At 60.0% G+C, this 27,993-nt stretch overlaps 2 protein-coding genes across 3 annotated transcripts; both read left to right on the plus strand.

Moving 5' to 3' along the window:
- The first annotated feature begins 56 nt into the window (after positions 1-56).
- On the plus strand, positions 57-4,795 carry C12H13orf46 (chromosome 12 C13orf46 homolog). 2 transcript variants are annotated; one of them, XM_058670723.1, is made up of 7 exons: positions 57-388; positions 851-902; positions 1,416-1,584; positions 2,480-2,527; positions 3,938-4,047; positions 4,334-4,413; positions 4,774-4,795. In XM_058670723.1, the coding sequence occupies exons 1-6, from the start codon at positions 214-216 to the stop codon at positions 4,398-4,400; spliced, it is 621 nt and encodes a 206-aa protein (XP_058526706.1). In that variant the 5' UTR covers positions 57-213; the 3' UTR covers positions 4,401-4,413; positions 4,774-4,795. The 2 variants fall into 2 exon arrangements, with proteins under 2 accessions (XP_058526706.1, XP_036349296.2); XM_036493403.2 differs by lacking the exon at positions 4,774-4,795 and having other exon boundaries at positions 59-388; positions 3,983-4,047; positions 4,334-4,425.
- Positions 4,796-16,563: 11,768 nt separating this feature from the next.
- On the plus strand, positions 16,564-27,986 carry GAS6 (growth arrest specific 6). The gene is made up of 15 exons (XM_012926320.3): positions 16,564-16,796; positions 16,959-17,125; positions 20,482-20,506; positions 20,669-20,731; positions 22,451-22,573; positions 22,863-22,985; positions 23,254-23,376; positions 24,002-24,123; positions 24,201-24,319; positions 24,482-24,671; positions 24,867-25,031; positions 26,314-26,482; positions 26,634-26,809; positions 26,954-27,185; positions 27,688-27,986. Exons 1-15 carry the CDS (start codon positions 16,718-16,720, stop codon positions 27,858-27,860), a joined length of 2,049 nt encoding a protein of 682 aa, XP_012781774.2. The 5' UTR covers positions 16,564-16,717; the 3' UTR covers positions 27,861-27,986.
- The last annotated feature ends 7 nt before the right edge of the window (positions 27,987-27,993 follow it).

Below are 27,993 nucleotides of genomic sequence, written 5' to 3' on the forward strand. Positions count from 1 at the left end.
CCAATGCTGACCCCAGGTGGAGAATGGTGCCTTCTGCCGCATAGCCACCATCACAGCTGGTAACCATGGAGCTGGACTCGAGAGGAAGGAGGCTGAGTTGGGCTGGGCCCACTGACCTCTGACCTATGATGTCACAGCAGCCCCAGGGCGACAGCCTTGGCACAGCCATGCCCCGTGCCTGAGGCTGCGGGTGGCACCCTTTCCCAGCCCAGCATGGAAAAGGACCTGGCCACAGCACACAGGAGGCACCGGCCTGGCACCGGTACCCTCCTCTCTGGTGGCAGGATGGCCAGCGAGGTCCCAGAACTGCAGAGGAGCAGAAGTGAGGGTGCCCTGCACCAGAAAGGGGACCCCCCAGGCCATGTCAGGAAGGTGGCCAAGGACCTGGGTAGGCCCAGGGGATGGTGCTAGGGCCCTCAGAGGGCGGGAGTGAAGCCCACAAGGCAGGAACATCAGAACTGTGTCTGGGGATGTGGGGTTTCCGCCCCATTAGCCCCTCTGGGAGGCATCTCTGTGCAGTGGCCACTTGTAGGGGACGGGGCCTGGGGGTCCGGCCCATGCTCAAAGGATGAGGCAGAGCCATGTGCAGGGCCGGGTCCGGATGTCTCCTGGTACCCACTCTGTGAAAGGGCCACGTGGCCTGGGGACCACTGTGGAGACGTCTGGGAGGAGTCCTACCCCTCCCTGCCAACCTGCGCCACTGCATCCTCCAAGGGTCCCGAGGTCTCCCTAGACCACTCTGGCTCTGTTTAGCTTGACTGTGGGACAAGGGCACTCACTCAGGCCTCAGCTGGGTTGTGGGCCACTCTGGGAGGTGGCAGCACCAGCCAGTCCCGTCCTCCTCCCCCAGAGTCTGAAGAGCAAGAGAAGGAGCAACAGAGCCACGCTGAGGACGCGGACTGGTGAGTGGCTGGTGGCCAGCCTGAGAGGACGGGGGCCTTTGCAGGCCATTCTGTGTTGCCCTAGCCTCTGCTTCTCCAGGCAGCCCTGGTCAGCCCACCCGGCCTCAGTGTCCCCAGGCTGTGACCTGCAGGGCTCAGCTAATGTCCAAAGCTGCCTTCAGGGCATAGCCCAGACATGATGTCCTCATACAGCCCTGCCGTGTCCACTCTGCTCCCCAGGCCCCCCACATCCCTGCCATGTCGACTCTACTGACCAACCTCCCCTCCACACCCTCCTGCCTCCTATCACTGGATGACCCAAGGCAGGCATGGGTGGTCACCTTGGGTACAAGAAGCATCCCCCTGCCACATTCAGCCACCCAGGGAAACATCAAGGCAGACCAGGCCAGACCAACAGGAGCCCCACCATTCCTGTAGTACCCAACCAAGTCCCTCAGCCAAAGGGTGCTGCCCCAGAAGGGAGCCCTCACTGGCTGTGCCTGTCCCAAGCCACTCCCTCAATCCCTGCCACAGCCAAGCAAACATGGAGGAAGACAAGAGGCTGAGGGGTCAGGACACCCCAAGGAACCTGGGCCGTGAGAGTGGATGCAGAGACCCTGAGCCAGAGTGCAGCGACTCTGAAGCCAGCGCCAACGAGGAGGAGCAGGAGGCAGAGCCCATGGAGAGCATCCCAGAGGCCCAGGTGCCTGACTTAGCCCCACCAGCCTCCTGGGGCCTCAGCCCGGCCCTGCTAACCTGCCTGCTGCCCCTCTGCAGGAATAGGGCCCAGCGTCCACAGGGCTGAGCAACCTGGAGAGAGGCGAGCACTCCCAAGCAGCCACAGAGACAAGTGGGGTCAAGGGCTCTGCTCAGCAGGCACTGAGCCAGGCACTGGACCCAGCTCCATCCTTCCCAGGCTGGGGCCAGGCTGCCTGTCCCTGGGCCCTGTCCTCCCCAGGCTGCCTGTCCCTGGGTCCCCTCCCTCCCTGGGATGAGACCAGGCTATGTCTCCATTTGGTCTCAGGGATGTCCTCATCTTGGTTTCCCAAAGTGCCTTTGTTGGAAGCATGGGGTGCTGACAGCCTTGGGTACAGCTATCCCTGCCCAACTCCACTGGACCGTGCCCAGGAGGAGCTGGGCAGACATGGATCCTGATGGCCGTGGAGCCCTCACAGGTGTCTGATATGATGAGATGGAAAACTCATTATGACTAATTCCACCTGCCTGTGGGCGGTTGGGGCTGTATTTGGCTCCCAGGCCTGTGCTGCTGTGTCCTGTACATGCCTCTCCTTCACATGCCCCAGTAACATGGACACCTGCTCCAGTCTGACCGGTCAAGGCGCCATAAATGGGGCCCCCAGCAGTTCACCAAGGCAGAGGCCAGGACTGCCCAATCCTCGGCATTTCCCAGTCACCAGAGGGTGAAGGTGAAGGAGGTTGGATGGGAGGTGCGTGGGGAAGCACAGGAAGGCAATGCCCTCTCCTGTTGTTCTCCTGCCACCACCAGAAGCCCCGATGGTACAGGGAACTCCAGATCCCCATGCTGGCTCCCCTCCTGGACACCCAGAGGTCACCCCTGTCTCTGGTTCCATCCACAGAAGTCGTCTGTGTTTGTGGAGATTGATCTGGGAGACCACACTGAGGAGGTAATGCCAGGAGGACCGACTCAGCCACTGGGTGGCACTGGCCAGGCTGGGCTCCCTGTAACAGCATGAGTGGGCGGGCAGGGCAGGAGCTCAGGAGAGGACCCAGTTCCTCCACACCCGCCCCCCAATCGGCACACACTCCAGCATTGCCAGAGCTTCTAGGGCCCCAGCCAGCCCTCAGCCTCCCTGGGATCCTCTAGCCTGGTGGAAATGGTGCTGACCCAAGATCTCAGAGGTGCACAACTTTACTGATAAATGCTCAAAACACTCATCACACCCCTGAGCCTCTGCTGTCTTCTCTGGAATAAGTGTTTCAGAGGCTCTCAGAACAGAACCCCAAACCAAGAAAGCCCTGATATTAGGCCTCATCAACATGGCCACCACCATTACTACAACTGTTAGGATTTCACCATCAATGTCACCACCCCGGGCCTCACCATCACCACCATCACCATCACCATCACCACCACCACCATCACCACCATCACCACCACCATCACCATCATCACCATCACCATCATCACCACCATCACCATCATCACCATCACCATCACCACCATCATCACCATCATCACCATCACCATCACCACCATCACCACCATCACCATCATCACCATCACCATCACCACCATCACCACCATCACCACCATCACCACCACCATCACCACCACCATCACCACCACCATCACCATCATCACCATCACCATCACCATCATCACCATCACCATCACCATCACCACCATCACCACCACCATCACCATCACCACCATCACCACCATCACCATCACCACCATCATCACCATCATCACCATCACCATCACCATCATCACCATCACCATCACCACCATCACCACCATCACTATCACCACCATCACCACCACTATCACCATCACTACCATCATCACCATCACCATCATCACCATCATCATCATCATCATCACCATCACCATCACCACCATCACCACCATCACCACCATCAGTAATACCACCAGCCCATGGCCATCATTATCAGCATCCAGGACAAGTGGCTGACCCAGTGCTCTGGACCCCAGCACACAGGTCAGACACATCCTGCATTGCAGCAGTAGTGCAGCCAGCTAGGGCAAATTCTACAGATTTCAGTTTTGCCAGAGATGGCCATTTTCCAGGTCATGCTGGCATCCCCTTATGCCCTTGGAGCAGCCCACAAGATGAAAGGAGCTGGCCACTGCCCCCTCAAGGTTGTTCATGGGCTCACAGTCTCCAAGGATTCTGAGGGACTCCCCAGTGGCTATCAGAGGCTGGGAACAAGACCCCTTCCTCAGCAGCACAGGGCAATGGGGCTCCCTTGGGCAGTGTCTGCTCAGCAGGACCATCTGCTGGAGGCACCTCCTGGGCTATGGTCACCTCCATGCCTGTTGGGCTCTGCAGGGAACCCGGCACCCAGTCCCCGACACACTGTGGCCATGCCCTCAGGTGACTGCCTGCACCCCCCAGGAGGAGAAGCAGTCCCCGATGGACCCCGACCTGTTTGAGGATGAGTAAGTGGTACTTGTGGCTGTGCTGGCCATTTCGTGCCTTCCTTCCTGTAGGTGGGACCTGAGCACACACTCAGAGGGCCCCCACGATGCCACCCCTACCCTGGAACTGCCGGACAGGAATTAGGGGAGAGGAGAGGAAGAAGGAAGGGATTTGGCTGTCCTGGTTCCCAGCCAATGCCTGGCCTGGGTGTCCAGGAGGCTGGGGTGGCTGGCAAGCAGGGCAGGCAAGTGGGAGTGGCTGCCCTGGGGGCCCTTGTCACTGGCCTGCCCTTTCTCCGGCCTTCAGGACAAGGACGAGCTGGGTGTGCTGCATCCCATACACCACCAAGAAGAAGGCCAAGGACAGCGCCTAGTGGCCTGTCGGAGGTATGCGTTGGGAGGGAAGAGGGCTAGGCACACGCAGACCCATTGTCTTGCGGTACATTCTGGTTCACTGCTCAGCTGAACACACGTGTGCATGTATGCATGGCCACACACTTGCATGTATGCAGTGGCCATACATGCCGGCGGGTACCAAGGAGCACTTCCGAGGCCCCCTGGGTCAGAGGTCAGAAGCACCAGATGCGGCTTGGTCCCTGCTGTCTGGGGCGAGAGGCGGAGGGAGGGAACGCAGGAAGCAGTGGCCACTGGCCAGGCCTTAGCCTCTGCTGTGCCGGATGGTGGGAAACGCCTGCAGCGCCCCCTGGTGTCGCGGCGCGACGGCTCCCCAAACTCTGTTTCTCTCAGGCGCCCTAGGCCAACTCGGAGCTTCCCTGCGGCCCTGTTGCCCCTCAGCGCTTCTCATTAAAAGATGGGCTGGGTGTAACCGCAGTCCGGACCTCACTCACGGGACGACCTCGCGCCGGCCGGGGACACCTCCTGCACCACAGCCCCGCAGGTCCTGGGCCTGTCCACAGCTGTACCCGAGGCCCGGCCACACCAGCATTGCCTGCATGTGGCCCTGGGGTGCCTTCCCAGCCCAGGCACCCCAGGGTCGACCTGAGTGCCCAGGGGCAAGGCCAGTCCCAGCTTATGTTTGCTCCTCCCACAACCCGGGCTCCAAATGAGGGCTCTGACTGAGCCCCTGCCCTGCAGGACAGGGTGGGGGTCAGCCTTGGAAAGGTGTGCATGTGTGGGCATGCACACATGTGTACAAGTGGTGGGTGTTGCAGATATTGTATGTTTGTGGCTGTGTGAGCACATAGTAACACGCATGCATGTTGTGGTACACACATACTGATCCATGTGGGTTTTTTTTAAAATTTATTGTATTGTTGTTGACAATCTTTACATAGTTAATTACGATTAAAAAAAGGTTCAGGGGGATAGGGAAGTGGGTAATACTATTATGTCCATATTGTTTCCATCATGTATCTGAGGTAAAAGGGAGATATTGAGGAAGAAGCCCCACCCGGTTTCCCGCCCACCCCAAGTCCCGGATGTGGGGCATGCTCTGAGATATGTGCTCAAGTGGTTTTAATAGTTCTCCAGTTATGAATCGCTGCCAGTTTCGCTCGATGAGGTCGTCCACTGATTGAAATAGTCCATCATAAAGTCTCCGTTTGCCCCATATTTCGCTGCCAACATATAGCTGAGATGAATGATTGACCTGTTATGTGGGTTTATGTGTTCAAGTGCATAGCATGTGGTATGCATTTTACAGGTAGCTGTATGTAGGGATTGCGATGTTCATGTGTGTAGCATGTGGTACATGTGTGTGAGTGTACCCTGCTGAGGCAGTGCCTAGGGCAGACATGACTAGGGCGGGTTTCACAAGGAGAGCTGATGTGAGGTGACAGGGAAGACCTCAATGAGGAGTGGAGTGATCGCTGGGTGTCTCAGCCTGCATGGTTCTGACCAGCCCAGTGCGCAGGGCCTGTGACTGGGACCCGGACAGCACTAGTGTCTGAGGGGTTAGGTCACAGCTGTGCAGGTGCTGACAAGAGGGGACAGTGGGTGGGGACTCTGCATGGACATGGGCTGGACACTCTGAGGAACAAGGCCCCAAGGTGCAGGGAACTGCTGATGCCCGTTTCCGGATGGGAAAAGTGTCTCCAGAGGCAGGAGTGAGAGGCTGTGTGATCCCAGGGGCTGGCTCTAAACTCTCCTTCCCTGGGGCCCTCGGCTGCCTCCACCCTGTGGCTCCCTGTTCTGGTGACCTGGGCCTTGTGCCCCCATGTGTCCATCCACCGGCACCCCTGCCCCAGTGGACTCTGGCTCCTCTAGACTCGGGCCCAGAGTCTTGTTCCATGGGTGCCCAGCCCAGGGTGAGGTGTCACAGGAGGAGGACCAGGACTCCCTCGCTGAAGATTTGTGTGTGTCCCTGGGAGCTGGACGGAGGCCTGGTCCCTGTCCCTTGAGAACCTGAACAGAGAGCACCCCCCTCTGCTGCCACCACTGCCACTAGCAGCACCACCTGCTGGCCCCAGGTACACTGACCAGCAGTATGAATGGGGATTCACAGTGGGCCCCTGCGACCACTCTGGCTTTGTAACAAGAATTTGAAAGAACAAGACAAAGCAAGAATGAGAGCAAGAACCAGTGTGAGCCTGTCCACGCACTGCCCAGATGCTGGCCACATCTGGGGCTTTATGTGAGGAGGGGATGGGTCCAGGAGGGTTGCTCAAGCCTCAACCTCCAGCGAGTCCTGTGGTCACAGGTCCCTGACTTGCCACTTGCAGAGGACAACAGGAAGGGTCCTGGACTGGTAGGAGGAGGTTGGCAGTGGGGACAGAGCCTCTGCCTGCTGAGGAGGGGGCCCTAGGAGGGGCAAGCAAGTCTGAAAGGAAGAAACTGGTTCTATCCCAGAGATCCTAGAATGAGCCAGCCCCGAGATAGCCTCCGTCCCCTGCCCCCGAAATGGAGGAGATGAATCCTTGTTCTGGGCACTCTGAGCTGTGGGGCTCAGAGGGGCTGGTGGCTCCATGTCGCAGCCCTCACAGTAGCAAAGGGAAATCACACCCTGGAGGCAGGGAGCCAATGTGGCTGGTGTCCCACAGAGGCAGCCAGGCAGGAGGGCAGGGAGGAGGTCCCAGAGCCCAGGAGTTGCTTCCCACAGCTTGGCTGAGGCCCTAACCTCCAGAATCAGTCACTTTGGCCTTCTCGTCACAGCCATCTTCCCAGCCTCACCCTCCACACTGAAAGAATGCCTATGTGTGGGAGGGGCAGTGGCTGTGGGTGTCTCCTGGGTGGGACTGGGGGGGCAGTGGATGTGAGCGTCGCCTAGATGGAAGCAGGGAGGGGCATGTGGCCAGGAGCAGAGAGGCGCCAACAGCTGTGAGGACAAGAAGGCAAATCCTGCCTGGAGGCCCTGGACACAGTTTACCCCAAATAGTTGTTGCCATGGGTAACAGACACCAGGCTGGCTGCCAGGCCCCCTCAGCAGCTGACAAGATTTCACGGACGACGAGAACATCAGGCCGGTGGAATCCAGGTCCGCCATGTTGGTTGGGTGCCTGTCATGGTAGGGCAAGAACACCACCCTTTACAGGTTAACCCGTGAGGGGCCAGGTTCCCTCACCAAGCCCTACTCAAGGTTGTCACACCCTGCTCAAGGTCATGGATCGCTGATTAAGGTCAGCAATCACCGCTCAGGGTCATCAATCACTGATCAAGGTCTTTGATCACTGGTCAAGATCACTGATCAAGGTTACCAATCACTGCTCAAGGTCATTAGATGCTGATTGTGTGTCAGACAGGTCCAGCTCTCTTCCCAGGTCTGGCTTGCCCTAGGAGCTGAGGCATGGTGTATGCGTGTGGGAGAGCATGAGGGAGCCGGGCCCTTTGTGTTCCCATTTTCCATGGGTTGCCGCTGGAGGACCTGTGTGTGATGGGGAAGGGAGGAGAGCCTGGCTCTGTGAGGGGCCAGGAGGAAGGAGCCCTGTGTCCATGGCCCCTGCCACTCACAGGAGCAGTCCCACTTCATAGACAGTAGAACTGAGGCTCAGGAAGGCAGTGGCAGGAACAGATCAGGCACACCCCTGACTAGCCAGCCACATCTCCCAGGACCTGTGAGGGGTGCAGGCTCTCAGGTCACCAGGTCCCTAGGTCCTTGGACAGACTGGAGGCTGCAAGAAAATTACCCGAGTGGCCACTCTGCCTCCTCCTAGTAACTCCAGTGTGGAAGCATCCTGGGCCATCCTGGAGGTGGACGGCAGAGTACTTTTGAGATGCCCAGATCCTATCAGGGTAGACATCACCTGTCCCCAACACATGGCCTCCATCCAGCTCTCAGTTACAGATGGCGAATCTGAGAAACAGGCCCACATTCTGCCAATGAATGTTGGCTCCTGCCCAAATATGCCTGGTCAGCATGTCCAGCTCTACTCTGTTGGGCGTCCTCCCTCAAAACCGAACCTGTGTGTCTGTCAGAACCACCTGGGTCACCTCCCTCAGACCCAACCCTGGACCTCCTCCCTCAGAACCAAACCTGTGTGTCTGTCAGAACCACCTGGGCCTTCTCCCTCAGACCCAACCCTGGGCCTCCTCTCTCAGAACCAAACCTGTGTCTCCGTCAGAACCACCTGGGCCTCATTTAGAACCAACCCTGTGTCTTTGTCAGAATCAGATGGGCCTCCTCCGTCAGAACCACTGGCCTGCTCCTCCCTCAGACCCAACCTTGGGCTACCTCTCTCAGTTCAGGACAACAAGAGCTGGGGCAGGGTGAGGATGCTCACTGTACCACACGTACCTGGGGGTGGAACTGTGCTATGCTCTTTACTGTTCTGGGCTCCATCAGCATGGGACTTGGGCTGTCTAGCTGGTTCTGACAGGATGACCCCATGCATTAACCTGCTGGCATGTGGTGAGCAAGAGGAAGGAGGCAGCTGTTAGCTCCAACAGGCAGCTCCTGGGCTCAGGCAGATGAGAGGCCCTTCTGTGTCCCGGAACCCTCACGGGGCCTGCAGGTGTCTGGTGGGCATGGGCTGGCACTCACCTGGCTGTGCAGCTGGCTTTTGTGGTGCTGGGTCAGGACTCGGCTGTCCCGGACTTTGACCCACACCCTAGCCTCTGGCTGCCTCCCTGCTGGACCTGGTAGAAGTCACTGGGTCAGTGAGCTGTGCTGGTGCAGGGCTCTTGGGAAGTGATGCACTCCTGAGGGCAGACATGCAGCAGGCAGCAGCTATGGGAACATCCCTGTGGTCCTGTGTGCCAGTAACACCGCACACAGATGGGGGCGAGTAGGGCAGGGACACACCTGCCGCTTGAGGATGCTGGGACTGGGGGGGTGGCACTGGGGTTCATCTGCTGGCTGGCCCTGCCCCCCGGCTCTCTCATGCACACGTCTCTCACCTGTCTACCAGTGAGCTTCCTTGCAAGGAAGGCTCCATCCCCACTGGCTGGCACGGATACCTCAACCCAGGAATCCCAAGGCACTGAGGAGTCAGGATGGTCCTTGGCCAGGTCTCTGCTCACTGCACCCTGCTGGGCTCTGGGAAACCCCAAAGAACCTCAGGGAAACAGAAGAAGAATGGCCTTGGTAACGGGTGCCCCTGAGCAGCCTGAGGCTGGGGTGACCTGGCACCCAGCCACAGGCTTGTGGGGGCAGCAGTGAGAGACCTCAGCCTGGAAAGGCTGCCTTGTGACAGATGACAGACTCCAGCAAGGAACCTGTGGGTGACCGTGGCCCTGAGGCCATCCCTGGCGGAGTGTCCTCACAGGTGTGTGTCCCCACATCCAGCAGCGCCACTGTTATCACAGGGTCAGTTTTGTTCCAGGTCCAGCAGTCCCAGTGTGGCTGAATGGGGATGGGGGTGTCCCCATGCTGGGTGATGAAAGGCACCCCTCCTCCCAGGCTCCAGGGAAGGGGCCAGGCTGACTCATGTGTCCACACCCAGCTGCCCATGTGTGTTAGGCCACCAGGCAGTCTGGGCCTGCTGGGCCTGTTGGGGCGTGAGACGCTCCCTATCAGCCCAGGCCCACACAGTTCTGGGAACATAGTGCTACAGGGCTGATGCAAGGTGTGAAGGAACCCAGGCCCCTGCTCCCTTGCAGGAGACCCCGAAGAAGCTCCTGGCCTCACCCCGACCCAGCCCTGGTCACTGTGAGCTGGGAGAGCAGTGGAAGATGGTGCTCAGCTCAGCTCTGGCCGTGGCAGCCGTTTGGGGAGTGAACCAGCGGATGGAAGATCTGTTTCTGTCTCCTCTTTCTCTAACTCTGCCTTTCAAGTAAATAAAATATTATTTAAAAAAATAGTAACATTTCCTAATTAAAGCCCAGGACTATGAGACTTCAGGGTGAATCAACAACAATGACCTAAGAATTATGCTGGCGCCATCCTGGTAGCAAAGTCAGATCACAGGAAGGGGTGACCACATGCATGTCCATGGCCACAGCACAGGGCAACCTCAAGCGCAGCCATGGCCACAGGTCAGTGTGCCTGTGATGCTGCCACAGTCCAACCAGCCTGCTTGTAGCCACGGCCAGCTGCGTGAGAGTCACCACATTCTGTCTGACAAGCCGTTGTGGGGCCGGGAGTGGCTGGGCTGCACCATGTGGCACCCTATTAAGGAGGACAGCTGCTCTGGGCCCAGGGCGAGCAGAACTCAGTCCCTGCGGGGTGTGGATGCCAAGTGCCTCCCCTCTTGCCCACCCCTGCCCGGGTGTCCCTTCCACCCCTCAGACCCTGCTCTCAAACACCCTTGGTGCCATCTACACTGTGGGCCCGGTGCCCAAGCCAGTGCAACAGCCACACCTGCCCGCAGAGATGCCAGCTGTTGACAGAGGCAGCAGACGACCTCATGGGAGGCCCCTGCTCCCAGGCCCATGTAGGACACCTGGGGGGAATGGAGGGCGGCACCTTACAGCTGCTGGAGGCCTGGGAGCTGTGCCTGGCCTTGCCTCCCACACGCCTTTGGCCGGTGCTGGGCAAAGCTCAATTATACACTGGAGGCTCCTGCCGAGCCCAGAAGCAGGCCCAGTTCCTTGGTCTCCCACAAAACTCCTCAACGTTCCTGGGAGAGAATGCCAGCTGCCTCCTGGTGCCCCCGGCAGCCCCAGGACTTGGGTCTGTCTCCTAGTGGTAAGGATCCCTGTGGGCTGGCAGCCAAGACCCCAGCATGGCATTCTGTCTGACAAGACCATGTGGAGCAAGAAGTAGGTGTACTTCTGTGAGTGGCCCCTTGCCTATGAGTCCAGATGACAGTGTGGTTTGGGGATTCTTTTCAGGTCCTGAGCCAGAGAAGGAAGGACCAAGGGGGCCAAGCTGTGTCTGTGTGGACAGCAGAGAGCTGGGGGCCTGGGAGCCAGTATCAGGCCCAGGAGCTGGCATGGTGAATGGCTAGTGGGCGTCCTGCTCCATCCTGGCCACAAGAAGGCAGACATGAGTTGTAAGGGCAGTGCCTGGCACACATCCCCCTCGAAGCCATGGCACCACCCTCCTCTCAAGTCTGGATCCAGCTTGCAGCCCTGGCCAGCCTCCATTCAACAACACCTGCAGCTGGTGAGTCCTGATGTGAACTGCCACAAGCTCCTCCACAAAGCTTCTGCAGCCAAATCCTGGGGCCAGCCTGTGGGTGCCCAGGCTGCCAGTGATGGGGAGGAGGGTGTGACCACTGGGCAGGGAGCAGCTGTGGGAGAGGGTGGCACTGCCATGCTGTGGGCACAGCCCTGGTCAGGCCCCTCTGCCTGCACATTGGCTCCACAGAGCACGTGGTCTAGGCCAGGGCTGGCAGGTGGAAGGTGGGTGATCTAACACAGACTGCATGCAAGGACTCAGCTGCCATCAGACATGTGTTGTGGCCTCCAGAGGGAACCTCCTCCCACCGTGAGCTGAGCCACTGTGTCCAGGCACCCCACAGCATCTAAGTGTGGTCTCGGGGAGCCGAGGAGCTGAAGACCTTGGGCTGCCTCAGCCTTCCCTTCCTAGCCCCTCTGCTCATGAACATGACTAATGTGTGTGTGTGTTTCTCACCTTGTCAGGCCCACAGCTGGCGCCAGGGCTGGCAGATCCGTGGCTACAAGCTTCGTGCCTGCTGGGGTACACCTTGAGCACTGGGCCTCCTGATCCCGAGATCCCGAGACTTTGATAAGGCCATTCTCCTGGGAGTCTGCTCTCACCCTGGGGCTTGCTGCTGCCCCTGGCACCGTGCCCAGGGTCCTGCCCTGCCCTCAGCCCAGTGGGTGCTGTGGTCCTGGCTGTGGTGCTGCTGTCTCTGCCAGCTGGGGCCAGGGAGGCAGCTGACAGAACCCACAGAGGAAGCTGGGGCTGGGTGTGGGTCCTACTCACCCTAGCACATGCCGGATGTGAGCCAGTGCGGGTCCAGCCTGAGTCAGCTGGCCGTACCCTGAAGTGTCAGCTCTTTGTAGGCAGATGTGGCGGACAGCAGGGCCATGCAGGGCAGGGACACAGCCAGGCAGATCTGCTAAGAAGGGCAAGAATTACAAATGCCAAGAAGAGGCCAACGAGAGCTGCCCACATGGGACAAAGGCTGCTGGGACCAGCCATGGAGTAAAGGCTGTGCCTGAACTAAGTGAGATCAGAGCGTGAACACCAGGTGAGGAAAGAGAGAACCTACCCTAACCCACACATCTGTGATGACACACACCTGTGATGACACACACCTGTGATGACATACGCATCTGTGATGACACACATCTGTGATAACACACACCTGTGATGACACACATCTGTGATGACATGCACCTGTAATGACACACACCTGTGATGACATATGCATCTATGATAACACACACCTGTGATGACATACGCATCTATGATAACACACACCTGTGATGACATACGCATCTGTGATGACACACCTGTGATGACATATGCATCTATGATCACACCTGTGATGATACATATCTGTGATAACACACACCTGTGATGATACATATCTGTGATAACACACACCTGTGATAACACACACATACACCTGTTGTGACCCATGCAGGCAAAAGGAACTGGGTAGGCATCTCTAAGAGTCCCAGCACCTCCTGATTCCTCAACCACTCAGGGGCTCCTGGGGTAGGCCCTCAGGGCACTGCAGGCCACACAGAGTGCCACATACCATGCTGTGGTCTGTCGTTCCCTCACGGGGGAGGTGAGCTGCTCAGTGCCCACCTCCCCACAGCCCTACACCGCAGGGACCCATGCACCGCCTGAGCTATCTGGGGGATGCTGTGTGGCCGGAGTCACCTTTGCTGCAGTGGGTGTTGGGGTGTGGAGATTCCGCCCACGTCCCAGCTCCATCCTTTGACATGCCATGTGGAATGAGGAGGTTTTTGTGGGCTGTGGAGTCAGAGCTGGAGTGTCCTGGGTAAGATTCCACTAGACACTGCATCCCATAAAAGGGGTGGGCAGTTTCAGCTGCCCCATCCATATCCCATTCAGCTTGTGTCCTGGGAAAGCAGCAGAGGATGGCCCAAGCACGTAGGCCCCTGTACCCAAGTGGGAGACCCAGATTAGGCTCCTGGCTTCAGCCTGGCCCAGCCCTGGCCCCTGCAGCCCTCTGGGGAGTGAAGCGGTGGGTGGAAGATTGTCTCTAACTCTTTCAACATCAATCAATCTCAGGAATGCTGACGGGCAGCTACATGGAGTGGAACAGGCACACATTTCCTGTGTTTCAGAGGAAACCCCATGATTAGCGCCAGCTGCCGGGGTGTGGGGAGCCAACAAGGGGGGCTGCCGGCAGGGCCCACATCCCAGGCTGCAGCGGGAAGCAGTGGAACAAGCCGTCCCCAAGGGGTGCAGTCCCCCCTCATGCCAAAGCCACGGGGTCAGGAGGAAGCCTGGACCTGCCTCAGCTATTTATGATGCTGGCTGCTGAGTTTCCTGAAGTGACCTGAGGCTCACAGGGGCGGAGCAGGAGGAGGGCAGCTCTGGCTGGGCTTTCTACAGTGCCCAAGGCCAGCAAGGGGTCCTGAGGCCTGGACCCCGCCTCAGCTGTGCGCTTCTACCCAGCAGGGGGCCTGGGCTTCACAGGGACAGGTCAGGGAGTGGATAAGCCTCCTGTGGCGCTCCCGGCTTCACAGAAAGTCCCAGAATTACGTCGGGCAACAAGGAGCCCTTTGTGGCACTGCACGTGGCAGGACTCCCTGAGGGAAATCGCCCACCAAGAGCCCCATTGTGAGACCTGGAGGTCAGGAGTGGGGGAGGGGCACACTGCCCGACGATGACATCATAGGGACAGCGCAGTGTCATCCCCCACCATCAGGCCGCCCTGTGATGTCACCGAGGGCCTAGGCCGCTCTCCTCTTCCAAGGCCACACCACTCCCCCATGATCCCATTTCCGGGCAGCCATGGCTTCTACAGAGCTTGCACTACAGCAAGACTTCAAGTCCGCTACACTGGCCCCAGCTTTGCTTTCCCTGCTTAGGTGCTGGCCAGCCCATGCACCCCGGGACTCTAATCCGCCAGGCTGGGCTGGGCTAGGCAGTCCCCCGATTCTCAACACCACAGAGCTGACCAGCATCAAGGACAACCAGCGGGCTCAGCACTGGCCTGCAGGGTGGACTGCAGAGCACAGGCAGCTGTTCAGGGTCCTCAGGAAAGGAAGCAGACCCAGGCCTGTGCCCCCCGACATCACCAGCCCAGGAGCCTCCCCTGCCCACACGGCTAAGGAGTTCAGGGGACACTCAGGCCACAGCCTCTGTCCTGGTTCACCCTGCATGTAACAGACACCAAGTCAGTGACAGCCCCTCCCCACAGAGAGGTCTGGAGTGATGGGTTTGGGGTGATAGGTGGGGGTCTGACAGGTGGGGGTCTGGAGAGACAGTTGAGATGCCTGACTATACCCAGCACTTGCCCAGGTGTGCATAGGAGGTGAGGAAGAGGGGGCTGTCCCAGGCCCCTCCCCCTGCAGGCCCAGGGCTCAGGACTGGATGAGGAAGAGGAGAGAGAACCCAGCTGGGTCAGCAGTTCTGCCAGAGCACCTGCTTGTTCCTGGTGGGAGATGAGAGTCTCACCCCTCTGAATCGTGCTCAGCAAGGCCCGGCCACAGGTCCCCGAGTGGCGGACTCCACATCACACAGCTGGCTTGAGGCAGGACAGCTATGACAGCAAGAACAAGTAACTCACGCTCCTTGTGGACATGCAGGGTTTGAAAGAGGCAGAGACATGTAGAGACAGAGTCAGACCTCGGTCTAAGTCCTCCTTCAGGCTCTGGGGCCCGAGGACTTGGGGGTCCTCTGCTGCTCTGCTGGAGGCCAATTAGCTGGGCCTGAGTGAAGCAGCCAAGAATGAACTGGAGCTGGGACCCTGCACCACAGCCTCTGCCCCTGAAAGACAGAACAAATGTGTGGACAGGGAACAAACACTTGCAAATTCAGCAACTAGACAAGCAAACATCCCAAGAAGAAAGAAAACAGATTCGCCTCACCAAGAAGGCGTGTGGATGGCAACCAGCATGTCACAGACTGCTCTTGATCCCTACGGGAGAGGGAAAGCTGCAGCCGGCACCTCCACCCACCTGCAGCCCCACACAGGATGGGCACGGGGCCACTGGGAATCAACTTCAACATCGGCACCCATGTGGGCACCAGTTGGTGTCCCAACCACTCCACCTCCCGTCCAGCTCCCTGCTTGTGGCCTGGGGAAGCAGCAGAGGATGGCCCAAGGCCTTTATGTTGCACCCTGGTGGCGACTGGGAAGAAGCTCCTGGCTCCTGGTGTTGGCCCAGCCCAGCCTGGGTGTTTCAGCCATTTGGGGAGTGAATCAGTGGATATAAGATCTCTTGTCTTGCCTTCTAACTCTGGCTTTCCAATAAAAATAAAACAAATCTCTCTCACACACACACAGACACACACGCACACCCAAAGCTACAACTCAAGTGAGACCCTCTGAGCAGTGGCCCCTATAGCCAGTTCAAAGACCCCATTCTGCACATCTGGTTCCTGCATTCCTTGCTCTGGCCAGCAGGTGTGGCCGCTAACCAAGTCCCTAAGGGGCGGGAGCCACAGGCCCCCCAGGAGGTGGAGGGCAGAGGCACAACCGGCTACACTGTCTCTGCAAAGCCAAGCTGGGCACAGCTGCGGACAACCCATGGCGCTGCTTCTCCCAGGGCCGCGGCACAGGCCTCGCCTCTGGACCTAGCTGCGCTGCAGCTCTCCGGCTCTTCAGCCTACGGGACTTGTGCCAGCAGCGGCTCCTCCTCCCAGCCAGGAGCCAAGGGCAGCTGCAACCGCCCAGCAGCGGCCTTGCCCAGGCCAGGGGCGCCCGGCCTGAGACGCTTCACGGGCAGGAGTGCCCCAAGCGGCCCGGGTCACCCCCAGGCGAGTATGCAGGGACAGGAGCGCCCGCACCGTGGTCACCCCGGTGGACCCCATAAGCCCAGATGGAAGCCCAGTTCATGTCTGGCGGGATCAGTGGGGCCTAGCGGCGGGGCCTCCTGCTGGGGCGCGCGGTCCTCACCGGCCTGCGCGGAAACCTGCGTCCGTGCCGAGCGCCCAGCCTGTCCCCCGGGGCCTCGGGTCCGCCCGGCACAGGCCGGTTGAGCAGAGCATCCGCCAGCACCCGCGAGCCGGGACAGGAGCTGGGCGGCCGGCCCCGCGCCCCGGCCCCGCCCCCGGTCGCCTCCGCCCCGCGCCGCCCGCGCGCTCGCCCGCCCGCCCGCCCGGGAGCCGCCGCCGCCGCCGCCGGGATGTGACCTTCGGGGCAGCCGGACGGGATGACCGCAGCCGCCGCCCCGCGGCGCCCCCGGATCCCCGCGGCCTCCCCGGCGCTCTGACCGTGCGCGCTCCCGCCTCGCCATGCCGCTGCCGCCGGGGCCCCCCGCCGCCCTGGGCGCAGCGCTGCTGCTGCTGCTGCTGGCCTCGGAGTCGGCGCCCGGTGAGTGCGGGCCGCACCCCACCCTTCGCTCCGCAGCCTCAGCGCGCGTCCCTCGCCCCGCAGCGCGTCTGTCGTCCCGCAGCCTGACCGCGCACCCCTCTCCCCGCAGCCTGGCCGCGCGTCCTCGCCCCGCAGCCTGACCGCGCGCCCCTCTCCCCGCAGCCGTGCTGCTGAGCGCGCGTGAGGCCGCGCAGGTCCTGCGGCCCAGGCAGCGCCGCGCCTACCAGGTCTTCGAGGAGGCCAAGCAGGGCCACTTGGAGCGCGAGTGCGTGGAGGAGCTGTGCAGCCGAGAGGAGGCGCGGGAGGTGTTCGAGAACGACCCCGAGACGGTGAGTGCGGCGCCCGGCCTCCGCCCTGCGCGGCGCTGCCTTCCGAGGCCTCCCAGCGAGGGAGCGGGAGCGCCCTCGGAGGAGCTTCTTGGAGCGCCCAGGGAGGGGGGCGGTAAACCTAGCAGTCCCTGCCTGTCCCTTCTGCAAGAGCCGATTGGACGCAGGTGTGGTTGGGTGCATGGGTGCCTGGGTAGGCGGTGTCCCTGAGGAGAATCAGGGTCCCGGTGGCTCCACACTCCCACCTGCAGGAGCCCAGCCACAGGGACCCTGCTGCCAGGTGTTGTGTGTGTGACAGCCATGTGCACATAGGGGGCGGGGTGTGTGTGAGTGACAGCTGTGTGCACAGGGAGGTGTATTCGCGAGTGGCAGCATGTGCCCAGGAGGGAAGTGTCAGCAGGTGTGGGGTCTGCTGGGCCCCTGGGAGGGGCCTGGCATCTGAGAGGAGGGGGTCAGCAGCACCTCATGGCCGTGCCCTGGCACAGCACTGGGCGGTACCAGCCCCAGTGGCTGCTTGATCCTGGCCTTTCCTGGTACGTGGGCCCAGCAGAGGCCTCTCCAGGTACTCACGGCTTCCTAGGGTCCAGTCCCCACGCAGGTCCCACGCCAGACACCTCCAGGCTGTGCACACCCAGGGAGGTATGTGGTATGTGTGTGGTATTGCTCCTGGAGTCCAGCGCTGCGCTGCAGGCCAGGTATCCAGCTCCTGGAGTCCCTGGCTGGGCTGAGGCAGCAAAGAGGACACCGGAGGCTGTAGTGACCTCTGCAGCCAGGAAATCTACCTTCTCCCTGCCCTGTCAGGAACCCATGGCCGTGGGGGGGTGTGGGTGTGAGGGATGTGTGTTAGGGGTGTGTGAGGTGCATGGGTATGATGTGTGTGTGATATTTGTGTGCGGTGTGTGTGATATGTGTGAAGGCTGTGTGTGATGTATGTGATGTGTGCGGGGTGTGTATGTGGTGTTTGTGAAGTGTGTGAGGTGTGATTGTGTAGTATATGTGTGAGGTGTGTGGTGTGTGTGGTATGTGTGTGAGGTGTGATTGTATGATGTGTGTGGTATGTGTATGAGGTGTGTGCAGTGTGGTGTGTATGGTGATGTGTAATGTGTGGGGGGGTGTCTGTGTGGCGTGTGTTAGGGGTGTGTGATGTATTTGAGATATGGGGGGTATGTGAGGTGTGTGTGGTGATGGGTGAGCTGTGTGCAGTGTGTCGAGGTGTGGTATGTGTGTGGTGTGTGTGGGGGTGTCTGTGTGATCCCTGCAGAGGCTGGCATCCCTGTGCATGCTGGGGCACAGCCGCTTGGCCCACAGCTGCCTGGCTCTGGGCCTTTGCCTGTAGCCAGCAGCGTGCTCGTGGTTGTCTGCTCTTCCCCCTCTCTTAGCAGGTGGGGTTTAGCCTCCTGCTTGGGCTCAGCCCAGCTGTGTGGGCCGGGCAGCCCCTCCCTGCATTCCTCTGGCCTAACCCTCCTCCTCTTCACTCCCTCCCAAACCAGCTCTAATCTCCCAGCTTCCTGAGTCTCCTCTGGGGCTGGGGGGTGGCGGCCTCCTTATCTCCCCTGGCCCCAGGTCTCTGCTCCTTCCTGGCGCCTCCTCCAGTTAGTTCCCTGGCTCTGGGCCCTGGGAGCCCAGAGCCACATCCTTCCAGCCCAACAGGATCTGGGCAGTCACCTCTGCTTACAGAAGGATACTGGAGGAGTGACCCTGGGTGCCTGCCCATGCCTTTTGATCCCAGTCTGGTGCACAGCAAGGGCCTTGGAGGCCTTGGAGGCCTGGACTCTGCACAAACCCCCACAGCTCCCTGCCCCAGCCACCTGCTCCACGACTTCCTCCCAGCTACTTCCCACCTCACACTCCTGGGTAGATGGCCTCCCAAACACCTGACCCACCCTCCCTTTCTGCCAGCTCAGACTTGCCCAGTGCCTGGCCCTGGACCTGGGGCTACGCCAGGGTCCAGCCCAGTAGAGAACCTGGCTGTGGAAAAAGGGATGGGGCCTGCCGGTGACAGGCATCTCTGGTGAACTCCAGGAGCCATGGATGAGGCATGGGGAGGTAGGAGGACCCCCCAATGACCCTGTAGCACCCCTGGTTTCAAGGCCCAGCACGGACCATGACCCTTGACCCCAGTCACAAGGTCACTACAGAACACCAGAGCCTGGTACTTGGGCATGATGATACCTGTGTGCCAGGGGCTGTGTAGGCCTCAGAGGGGATGAGGGCCTGCTGGCCCTTCTGGGGATCCATCCACCCATTCATCCGTCCATCTATCCCCTATCCAAGCATCCTCTCATCCATTTACCTATTGACACATCCATCTACCCATCCAAGCATCCTTCCATCCACCCACCCATCCATCCATCCAATTATCCATCCAACCTTCCATCCCTCCAACCATCCCTCCAACCATCCCTCCAACTAACCAACCATCCATCCATCCATCCATCCATCCATCTATTCATCCACCCATCCACTCTCCCATCCACCCAGCCATCTAAGTATCCATCCACCCACCCATGCATTCACTCACCCACAGGGTGACAAGTGGGTGTTATCATTTTTTTTTTAAGATACAGTACACTGAACCTTGACCCACTTCTTGTCATGAACTGCTCAAACAATGCAGTGATAAACTCCTGGGGGGAACAGCTGTAAGGTGACAGAAAGCCTTGTTCTAGAGCAGAGCAGAGCTTCATGATACCACCCTCTACGCCGCATAGCCCATCCCCTGTCTTGGACCATGGTTCCTGAACTGTAGCAACTCCTGGGCACCTGACTATCAGGGGAGTCATCTGGTGCGCCGGCAACCAACTGTAGGGTTCACCCCCATCTCCATCTGTAGGACTCAGTAGTGAATTGTGAAGTGCTGAGTCATGACTGGAATCCATCTATAGGCTCAGCAGAGTCATGTGACTGTACTGCTGGTGCTGGTCAGTCATGCCCATGGCCTGGCCTCAGTAGCCTGTTTAGGTCTGAGCTGTGAGAGCAGCTGACCCTGGGCTGGAGACTGGTCTGCATTTCTGGCAGACGCCCTGGCATCTGGACTATGACAGGAGGATCCTGACCCCTGGCTCAGAGTGGGCAGGACGGTCCACATTAACACGCAGAGCCTCACCCAGTCACAGTTTGTAGTGTGAATGCCAGCCCGTGTGACAGTGAATGGCCTCATGTCCCTGGCTGACACTTGTGTGCCCACACACCCACACACATACACACACACACCCAAGGAGGGGTCTCTCCCAGTGGCTATGAATCCCACTGGCTTTTTGGGTTCAACCGTCCTTCCTGGATTTCTGGGTAGCCAGGGCTGCAGCAGCTGCCAGCATTGTCCTCCTGGGCCACTGACCATCTCCTCTTTCTCTCTGCAGGACTATTTCTACCCCCGATACCTGGGTAAGTGCTGGCCTATCAGCAGAGTGGGTCAGGAGCCAGCGATGGCCTTTCTTCCATGGCCTGCAACACCGGGGTCACCTGGGGGCAGGAACGTGCAAGTGCTGAGGTGCATGTCTTGTACTCCAGGTGCCCAGTGGGTGCTGACACCTCTGTCTTTTACAGATTGCATCAACAAGCATGGGTCCCCGTATACCAAGAGCCCAGACTTCATCACATGTGTTCAAAGTAAGCCCTGCTTTCACATGTCCCCATAAGCCCAGGATGGAATCCACATGGGGTTGTGTGTCCAATCCTCACCCAGGCCTACCTTCAATCCCATGCACACAGCCTGTGCCTCCTGTTCCCATGGTGCCCAGGGTGCCAGTGTTTGGGGGCTTCCAAGCCTTGATCACCAACACCATGCATGGACGTGACAGCATGCACATTTCCAAGCATTTCTATTGCCAGCTGTTCCCTAACCTGAGTTGCCCACTTCTACTCCAAGAGGCCCCAGTTGGGCTCTTGGCAGTGACCTTGCACCTCCCTTATTAGTTGAATTTCTGGTCTTGCTTCTCCTTAGGGCCTCAGGGTCCCAGTTGGGGTTCCCAAGGGGTGAAGTGAGCCCAGGGTGGCAGGTCTCAGCTTCCGATTGACTTGCTGCCGTGGCTGCCTGTTTGCTCCTGGTTCTGTGGCCCAGCAGGCACAAGCCATGGGGAGCTGGGGGAGCAGCAAGGCTAGTGCTGAGGACACACAGAACCCACTCCCTCCTTTCCTTCCCCACTCACGGCATAGCTGCTGGCCCTGGCCACAACAGCAGGACCTTGGGATTCCCAGCGAGGGTACCCCACAGGCGGTGGACCCAAAAACGTCCCCAGACAAGCGTCACTCTGTCGTCCCTCTCAGCTCACACACGTGGTTCTGTGGGACAGAACCCATCCCAACCCAGCCCCATGAGCCCCCTGCCCTGGGTCAGGCCCAGCACACTTTGGCTTCTGTCAGGATGGCCTGAGCCTGACATCCAGCTGGTCAAGAGGGGGTCTGAGAGAAACTGGACTTCTCCACCAGCCAATCCACAGACCCATCCACTGAGCTACTGATGAATCTAACTCTAGTCCACAGACGTCTCTGACCACCAGTTTAACACTCTGCCATCTAGACTTCAGTTTACCCACTAGTTCATGCTGGTCTACCCACTTCAATGCTAGTCTAACCACTAGGTCATGCTGGTTACCTATGAGTCTAGAGACTGCTTTGTGCACTTGGTGAGTCCTGAGTTGGCTCTGTCTCTTGTGTCCAAAGCTCTGAGGGTGGACAGCAGGCACCCCCTGCAGCCTCCATGGCAGCCAGACGCTGCTTTGAGGAGCTGGGGTTCTGATAGAGGATGGTGTGGAGCCTGGTCCCCGTCCTCGTTCCTGGGACCATGACACTGGACTCCATCTCTGCACACTCAGGGGTTAAAGGTGCTGGTGCCAGACATGATTCGTGCATAACAGCAGATACTGGGGCGAGCCAGGAAGGGCCCCAGAGCAGCCATATGGTCCCAGTGACCTGCGGATGCTGAGTGGGCCTGAGCCAGACAGGGGTTGACCCAAAAGCCTTGGATGAGCTATAGGAGTCCAGCCTGAAATCAAGGCCCACCCACCACCCAGCCTTGTGGGAAAAGCTGTAGACTTGCTCCTGGGAGCTGTGTGGCTGCAGCTGGAGGGCAGCCAGTAGGGGAGGTGGAGTCCGCATCCAGCCCCTAGAGCCTCCTCCCACCTGATTGGAAGCCCCACCTTCCTCATCCACAGCCCTTCCCATCTAGCCCACAGTTCCTCCATCTTGGCTGTATGAATGCAGTGCCCCCCGCACCCATCCAGTTCATCTGAAGTTTCATCGACTATAGAGGGGTACTCCTGGGGCCACCCCAGCTGCATTCCTGGTCATGGTGCAGCTCAGGCCTTACCACAGTGTTCTCTGTCTCAGACCTGCCTGACCAGTGCACCCCAAACCCCTGCGAAAAAATGGGGACCCAAGCCTGCCAGGACCTCATGGGTACCTTCTTCTGCCTGTGCAGAGCTGGTTGGGGGGGGCGGCTGTGTGACTCAGGTGAGACCCCGTACCCTTGGTCCCCATCCTGCCCTACCCACAGAGCCCTCCTCCCCCCCCAGTAGCAGGGGGTCCCAGGACTGGAGTTGAGCTCCAGCGCGGTGGGGGCGGGTACCACTGGCTCCACTGATCCTTTGGGTCTTCGTGGTCATTCAGGAAGGTCTGTCCTCCCTTCTCCCTGCTGGGCTCTGGGGTTCCTGGGGACCTTGCCAAGGGGCAGGGATGGAAGGAGGGACATGGTCAGGGTTGGGTGGTGCCTGCGGAGGCCTCACAGCTGCCCTGGGTGCAGATGTGGACGAGTGCAGTCAGAACAACGGCGGCTGCAGCCAGGTTTGCCACAACCAGCCTGGGAGCTTTCACTGTGCCTGCCACAGTGGCTTCGCGCTGGGCTCGGATGGAAGCACCTGCCGAGGTGAGCCTTACCCTGTGCCCTCCCCCCAGCTCTGTGGAGACTCTGCGCCCGCACAGGTGGGGGCTGGGGGGATTGGAGACTCGTTGCCCAGCGCTGTGGGGGCATAGGCCTTGGCCCCTGCCCAAGCAGGCAGCTCTGGCCCACCCCCTCTTCCTACTGGGCAACTCTAGCCCAGTCCCTGTGGTCCTGGTTCCACCCTGGCGGTTCTGGACCCCTCCCCAGCCCCGAGCAGGCAGCTCTGGCTCTGGCCTCACACTCTCACCCACAGATGTGGATGAATGTGCAGACGTGAGCACCTGTGGGTCGGCACAGTGCGAAAACCTGCCCGGCTCCTACTCCTGCATGTGCGACCCGGGCTACACCTACAACTCCCAGGAAAAGGCCTGTCTAGGTACACCTTGCCCTGCTCCACAACTACTGTGACTGCTGCCTGAAGGCCATGTGCATGAGGGGTGGCCCCCCGGGTCCCAGAATGCCAGACAGATGAAGTCTGGGACACGTCAGAGCCCACGGCTGCATCTGCCACTGGCCACACATTGTGACACACAACACATCTGCATACATGTGCAGACACGCACCCTTCATGTATCCACATGCATCCTGCACACATGTGCCCATGCACACATGGGCATGATGGCACACATGTGCCTGCCCCAGCCCCCCATAGGCATGAAGGAACCCCTCCCCAGCTCCTGGGACCATGGCTCCTCCCCAGCATGAGACCTGCCAAGCCCCAAGCTGTGGCTGCCAGTCCTATTTCCTGAAAGCTCAGGGAACTGGGGCGAGTGCCCAGGGAGAGGGTCTCAGCTGCGACCATGCCTCTCTCACAGGCTGGGCGCTCGAGCCCTTCCATCTCCGGAGTCGCGGCAGGGGGCGTGGGCAGCAGGACCAGGGGTGTGTGTGCTGTGTAGGGGGCGGGAACATGGTTCCTGGGCTGCACGTCCCCCACATGCATCACCGTGGAGACCTGACTCGTCTGTCACATACATGATTCCCCTCCCCATGTCTGGCCACAGATGTGGATGAGTGTCAGCAGGGTCGCTGTGAGCAGACCTGCGTCAATGCCCCTGGCAGCTACACCTGCCACTGTGATGGCCGTGGGGGCCTCAAGCTGTCCCCAGACATGGACGCCTGTGAGGTGAGCGAAGCAGCGAGAAGAGATGCGGGTCAGGGGGTGGGCTCCTGTGGACCCTCCTGACCCCTCACTCTGCCCAGGACATCCTGCCCTGCGTACCCTTCAGCCTGGCCCGTAGCGCCAAGTCCCTGTACCTGGGCCGCCTGTTCCACAGGACCCCCGTGGTCGGGCTCCGCCTGAAGCGGCTACAGCGTGTGCGGTGGGTATTGGGGGCCCTGGACCTCAGCCAACCACACCCCCTCCTCACCCAGCCCCACCCATGCCCCCTGTTTGGGAGGCCCTGGCCCCTTCCCCCAGCAATGGTGCGGCCTGGGAAGTCACGGTGATCTTTCCAGTGATGAGCTTCAGCCCCTGCTCACAGACTGGTGGCACAGTTCGACTTCCGCACCTTCGACCCTGAGGGTGTCCTTTTCTTCGTGGGTGGTGACCCGGAGGGCACGTGGGCACTGCTGAACCTGCGTGCGGGGCGCCTGGAGCTGCAGCTGCACTGCCAGGGTCTAAAACGTGTCACCAGTGGGGGTCCTGCAATCAACCATGGCCGCTGGCAGACGGTGAGCAAAGGAGCGTGGGCCTGGACTCTGTGAGCCTTGGGGAGCACAGGAACATAAGAGTGCAGGATCCTGGGAGACAGGGACTTGCTGGCAGCTCATGTGACCCCAGCACCCAGCCCGCAGGGAGAGAGATGCCCGAGGCCAGTGCCCAGGCAGGGGTGAGGAGATCCCATCCCATTGTTCCCACCTTCTCAGGTGTCCGTGGAGGAGCTGGCCCGCAGCCTCGTGGTGAAGGTGAATGATGAAGCCGTTATGAATATCGCGGTGCCGCGGGAGCTGTTCCACCCACGCCGAGGCCTCTACCACCTCAACCTTACCCTGGGAGGAATCCCTCTACCCAGCAGCCATCTCTTGCAGCCTGTGAGTGTCCCCTATTGCCACACTTGCTTTGGTAGCCTCTGCCTGTGCCAGGCACGGAGGCAGGGGATGAGGGACTCCTGGAAGCCAGCAACCAGGTGGGTCAAGTGCAGCCTGGTGTCAGGTGAGCCAGATGCAGCCAGGTGGGCCAGGTGTTAGCTAGGTGTCAAGTGGGTCATGTGCAGCCAGGTTAACCAGGTGCAGCCAGGTCAGCCAGGTCAGCCAGGTGTCAGGTGGGCCAGGTCAGCCAGGTGTCAGCTGGGCCAGATGTAAGCAGATGGGCTGGGTATAACCAGGTGAGACAAGTGTAGCCAGATGCAACCAGGTGTCAGGTGGGCCAGGTGGGCCAAGTGCAGCCAGGTGTCAGGTGGGTCAAGTGTTGCCAGGTGTCAGGAGGACCAGGTGGGCCTGATGCAGACTGGTGTCAGGTGGGCCAGGTAGGCTAGAAGGCCCTCTGTCTAGATGAGCGGGGTGAGTAATAAGCATGTCTGGCTGTAGTCACAGCAGACAGTGCCCAGGATGTCCGGTGTCAACCCTAGGGGGTATCTTCTGGGGTGAAGACCACATCGGGGGGGAGGTTATATCCCAGAGTCTTCCAGGTCATTTATGCCCTCATCCCCTTCCCCACAGTGATGAGGGCAGGGTGTCAGGTTAAGAGGGCTGATCACAGGAAGCCCTAGCTATACCACCTGGTTGGCATACAGCATGGCAAGCATGGGCTCAGGAGAGAGGAGTAGAACAGGAGCTGCCTTGTGTAGGGAGAAGCAGAGGCCCCACCCACGTGTGAGTCATGTTCCTCCCCTAGGAGTTCCTGGGATCTCAGCGGATCTCAGCTCTGACCATCATGAATCTGAGCCGGGGCACAGCCAGTGTGGTCTCTTGGGGGCACATGGCCAGGGTGGTCTCTTGGGAGGACATGGGGAACCGGCTAGCATGGTGTCCTGGGACATGGCCATCATGGTCTACTTGGGACATGGCCAGTTGGTATCCTAGAGACATGGCCAGGGTGGTCTCCTGGGGACTCAGCCAGCATGGTCTCCTGGGACATAGCCAACGAGGTCTTGTAAGGACATGGCCAGCATGGTGTCCTGGGGACTCAGCCAGCATGGTCTCCTGAGACACAGCCAGCAAGGTCTTGTGGAGACATGGCCAGCATGGTGTCCTGGGGATATGGCCAGGGTGGTCTCCTGGGGGGTATAATCAGTATGGTCTCCTGGGGACCCGGCCAGCAAGGTCTCCTGGGGCACAGCCAGTGAGGTCTCGTGGGGGTGGGGACTTTCTTCAGATCAACCCCCGGCTGGACGGCTGCATGCGTGGCTGGAGCTGGCTGGACGAAGAGGAGGCCACCATCCAGGAGACAGTCAGTGGCAACGCCAAGATGCAATGCTTCTCCGCTGCGGAGGATGGCTCCTTCTACCCCGGCAGCGGATACGCCTCCTTCAGCCTGGACTACAGTGAGCTTGGGCCAGGGGCAGGGCAGGTACCGAGGGGAACGGGAGCGGGGGGCAGGTGCTCCTCCAAGTCGTGCAGGGCAAGTATGCTGGCAGCTCCCAATTCTCGACCCTGCCCCCTGCACCACCACGTGGCGCGCCCCTCTCCTGGCAGGGAGTGCACCTAAGGAAGACAGCAGCTCTGATGCAACCTGGGCGGTGGAGGTGACAGCCCGCCTCCGCCCTGCTGCGGACACTGGGGTGCTGCTTGCGCTGCTTGGCACCGACCGCTCTGTGCCTCTCTCACTGGCCCTGGTGGACCACCATGTGGCCAGGAGGCTCAGGAAGCAGGTATGGTGCCCCCTTCCCGCTCTCACACTGCTCACAGAAGCCTGCCTGGGGGTGGGGGGAGCGGAGGACCCATGGGAACACAGGCAGCTGCAACTACAACCCCTGAGCCGCACGCGCCTGTGGCCCTGACCCCTGACCCTGCAGCTCGTGGTCCTGGCTGTGGAACACGTGCCGCTGGTGCTCGCAGAGATCCAGGCTTGCAACGGGCAGGAGCACGTGGTCAGTGTGTCCCTGAGGGAGGGTGTGGCCACGCTGGTAGTGGACGGCAGTATGGGGCGGAGCGAGGTAGACGCCACGCAGCTGCAGGAGAGGCTGAGCCTGCTGGAGAGGCACCTGGTGCACGGCCCCGTGCTCACTCTGCTTGGGGGGCTACCAGGTAGGAACACAGCCCAGACCCAGGGAATGGTCTGGGGAGGGGCTGCTGGGCCTGGGAGCCCCACCCAGCTTGCCGGGATTCCTGCGGTTATAGACAGAAGTAGTGAGGGTCTCCCCCGACCCAGGGCTCCATCAGGTTTGTTGCCAATCAATACCCTGCACTGGTTAGAGACATCCTTGTGGAACCCCCAAACTGGGTCTGCTCTCCGAGGGACAGAAAGGCAGTCACTCACATGGAGTGGTGGAAGAAAGTGCGGAGAGGAACCAGGATACAGCGTCACTCTCAGGCTCCCCAGAGTCAGGCAGGAAGGCTCCAGACAGACAGTAGGGACTGGGGGAGGGGGTGTCGTGTGCATGGTTCCTGTTTGGTCAGTGATGCTGTGATCTTCAGGAAATTTATAACGGTCTAATGTGCACAGGCAGGGAGTGGGGGGTGACCAGAACGCTCCCCATCCCAAGGGGTCCTTGCCCCACTACAGCCTCTGCTCTCCTCACCCCCCTAGATGTGCCAGTAACGTCCACACCAGTTACTGCCTTCTACCGTGGCTGCATGACCCTGGAGGTCAACGGGATGCCACTGGACCTGGACGAGGCTACACACAAGCACAGCGACATCACCTCACACTCCTGTCCCCCAGTGGCTGCCACCTCCACGGCTGCCTCTGGACACGCGTAGCCACCGCCTGCCCTGCTCCACATGTAGATAGTCGCAGGGTGGGGCAGGGCTGGTGAGACTCTTATTTTTATTACTGAACGCTTCTTCCTCTAAAGCGTGAAAATAAACTATCTCCACGCCTTTGTAGCCTGTG

This window comes from Ochotona princeps, chromosome 12 (assembly GCF_030435755.1).
Source record: "Ochotona princeps isolate mOchPri1 chromosome 12, mOchPri1.hap1, whole genome shotgun sequence".
In the NCBI taxonomy this organism is placed as follows: Eukaryota; Metazoa; Chordata; class Mammalia; order Lagomorpha; family Ochotonidae; genus Ochotona; species Ochotona princeps.

Excerpts from the sequence above, each read along its gene's own strand:
- C12H13orf46 (XM_058670723.1), top strand. The coding sequence starts at position 214 with ATGGAAAAGGACCTGGCCACAGCACACAGGAGGCACCGGCCTGGCACC. Across the intron at positions 2,528-3,937 it reads TGGGAGACCACACTGAGGAG|GGAACCCGGCACCCAGTCCC; the intron begins GTAATGCCAGGA and ends TGGGCTCTGCAG. Across the intron at positions 4,048-4,333 it reads CCCGACCTGTTTGAGGATGA|GACAAGGACGAGCTGGGTGT; the intron begins GTAAGTGGTACT and ends TCCGGCCTTCAG.
- GAS6 (XM_012926320.3), top strand. The coding sequence starts at position 16,718 with ATGCCGCTGCCGCCGGGGCCCCCCGCCGCCCTGGGCGCAGCGCTGCTG. Across the intron at positions 24,320-24,481 it reads AAGCGGCTACAGCGTGTGCG|ACTGGTGGCACAGTTCGACT; the intron begins GTGGGTATTGGG and ends CCCTGCTCACAG. Across the intron at positions 27,186-27,687 it reads TCTGCTTGGGGGGCTACCAG|ATGTGCCAGTAACGTCCACA; the intron begins GTAGGAACACAG and ends TCACCCCCCTAG.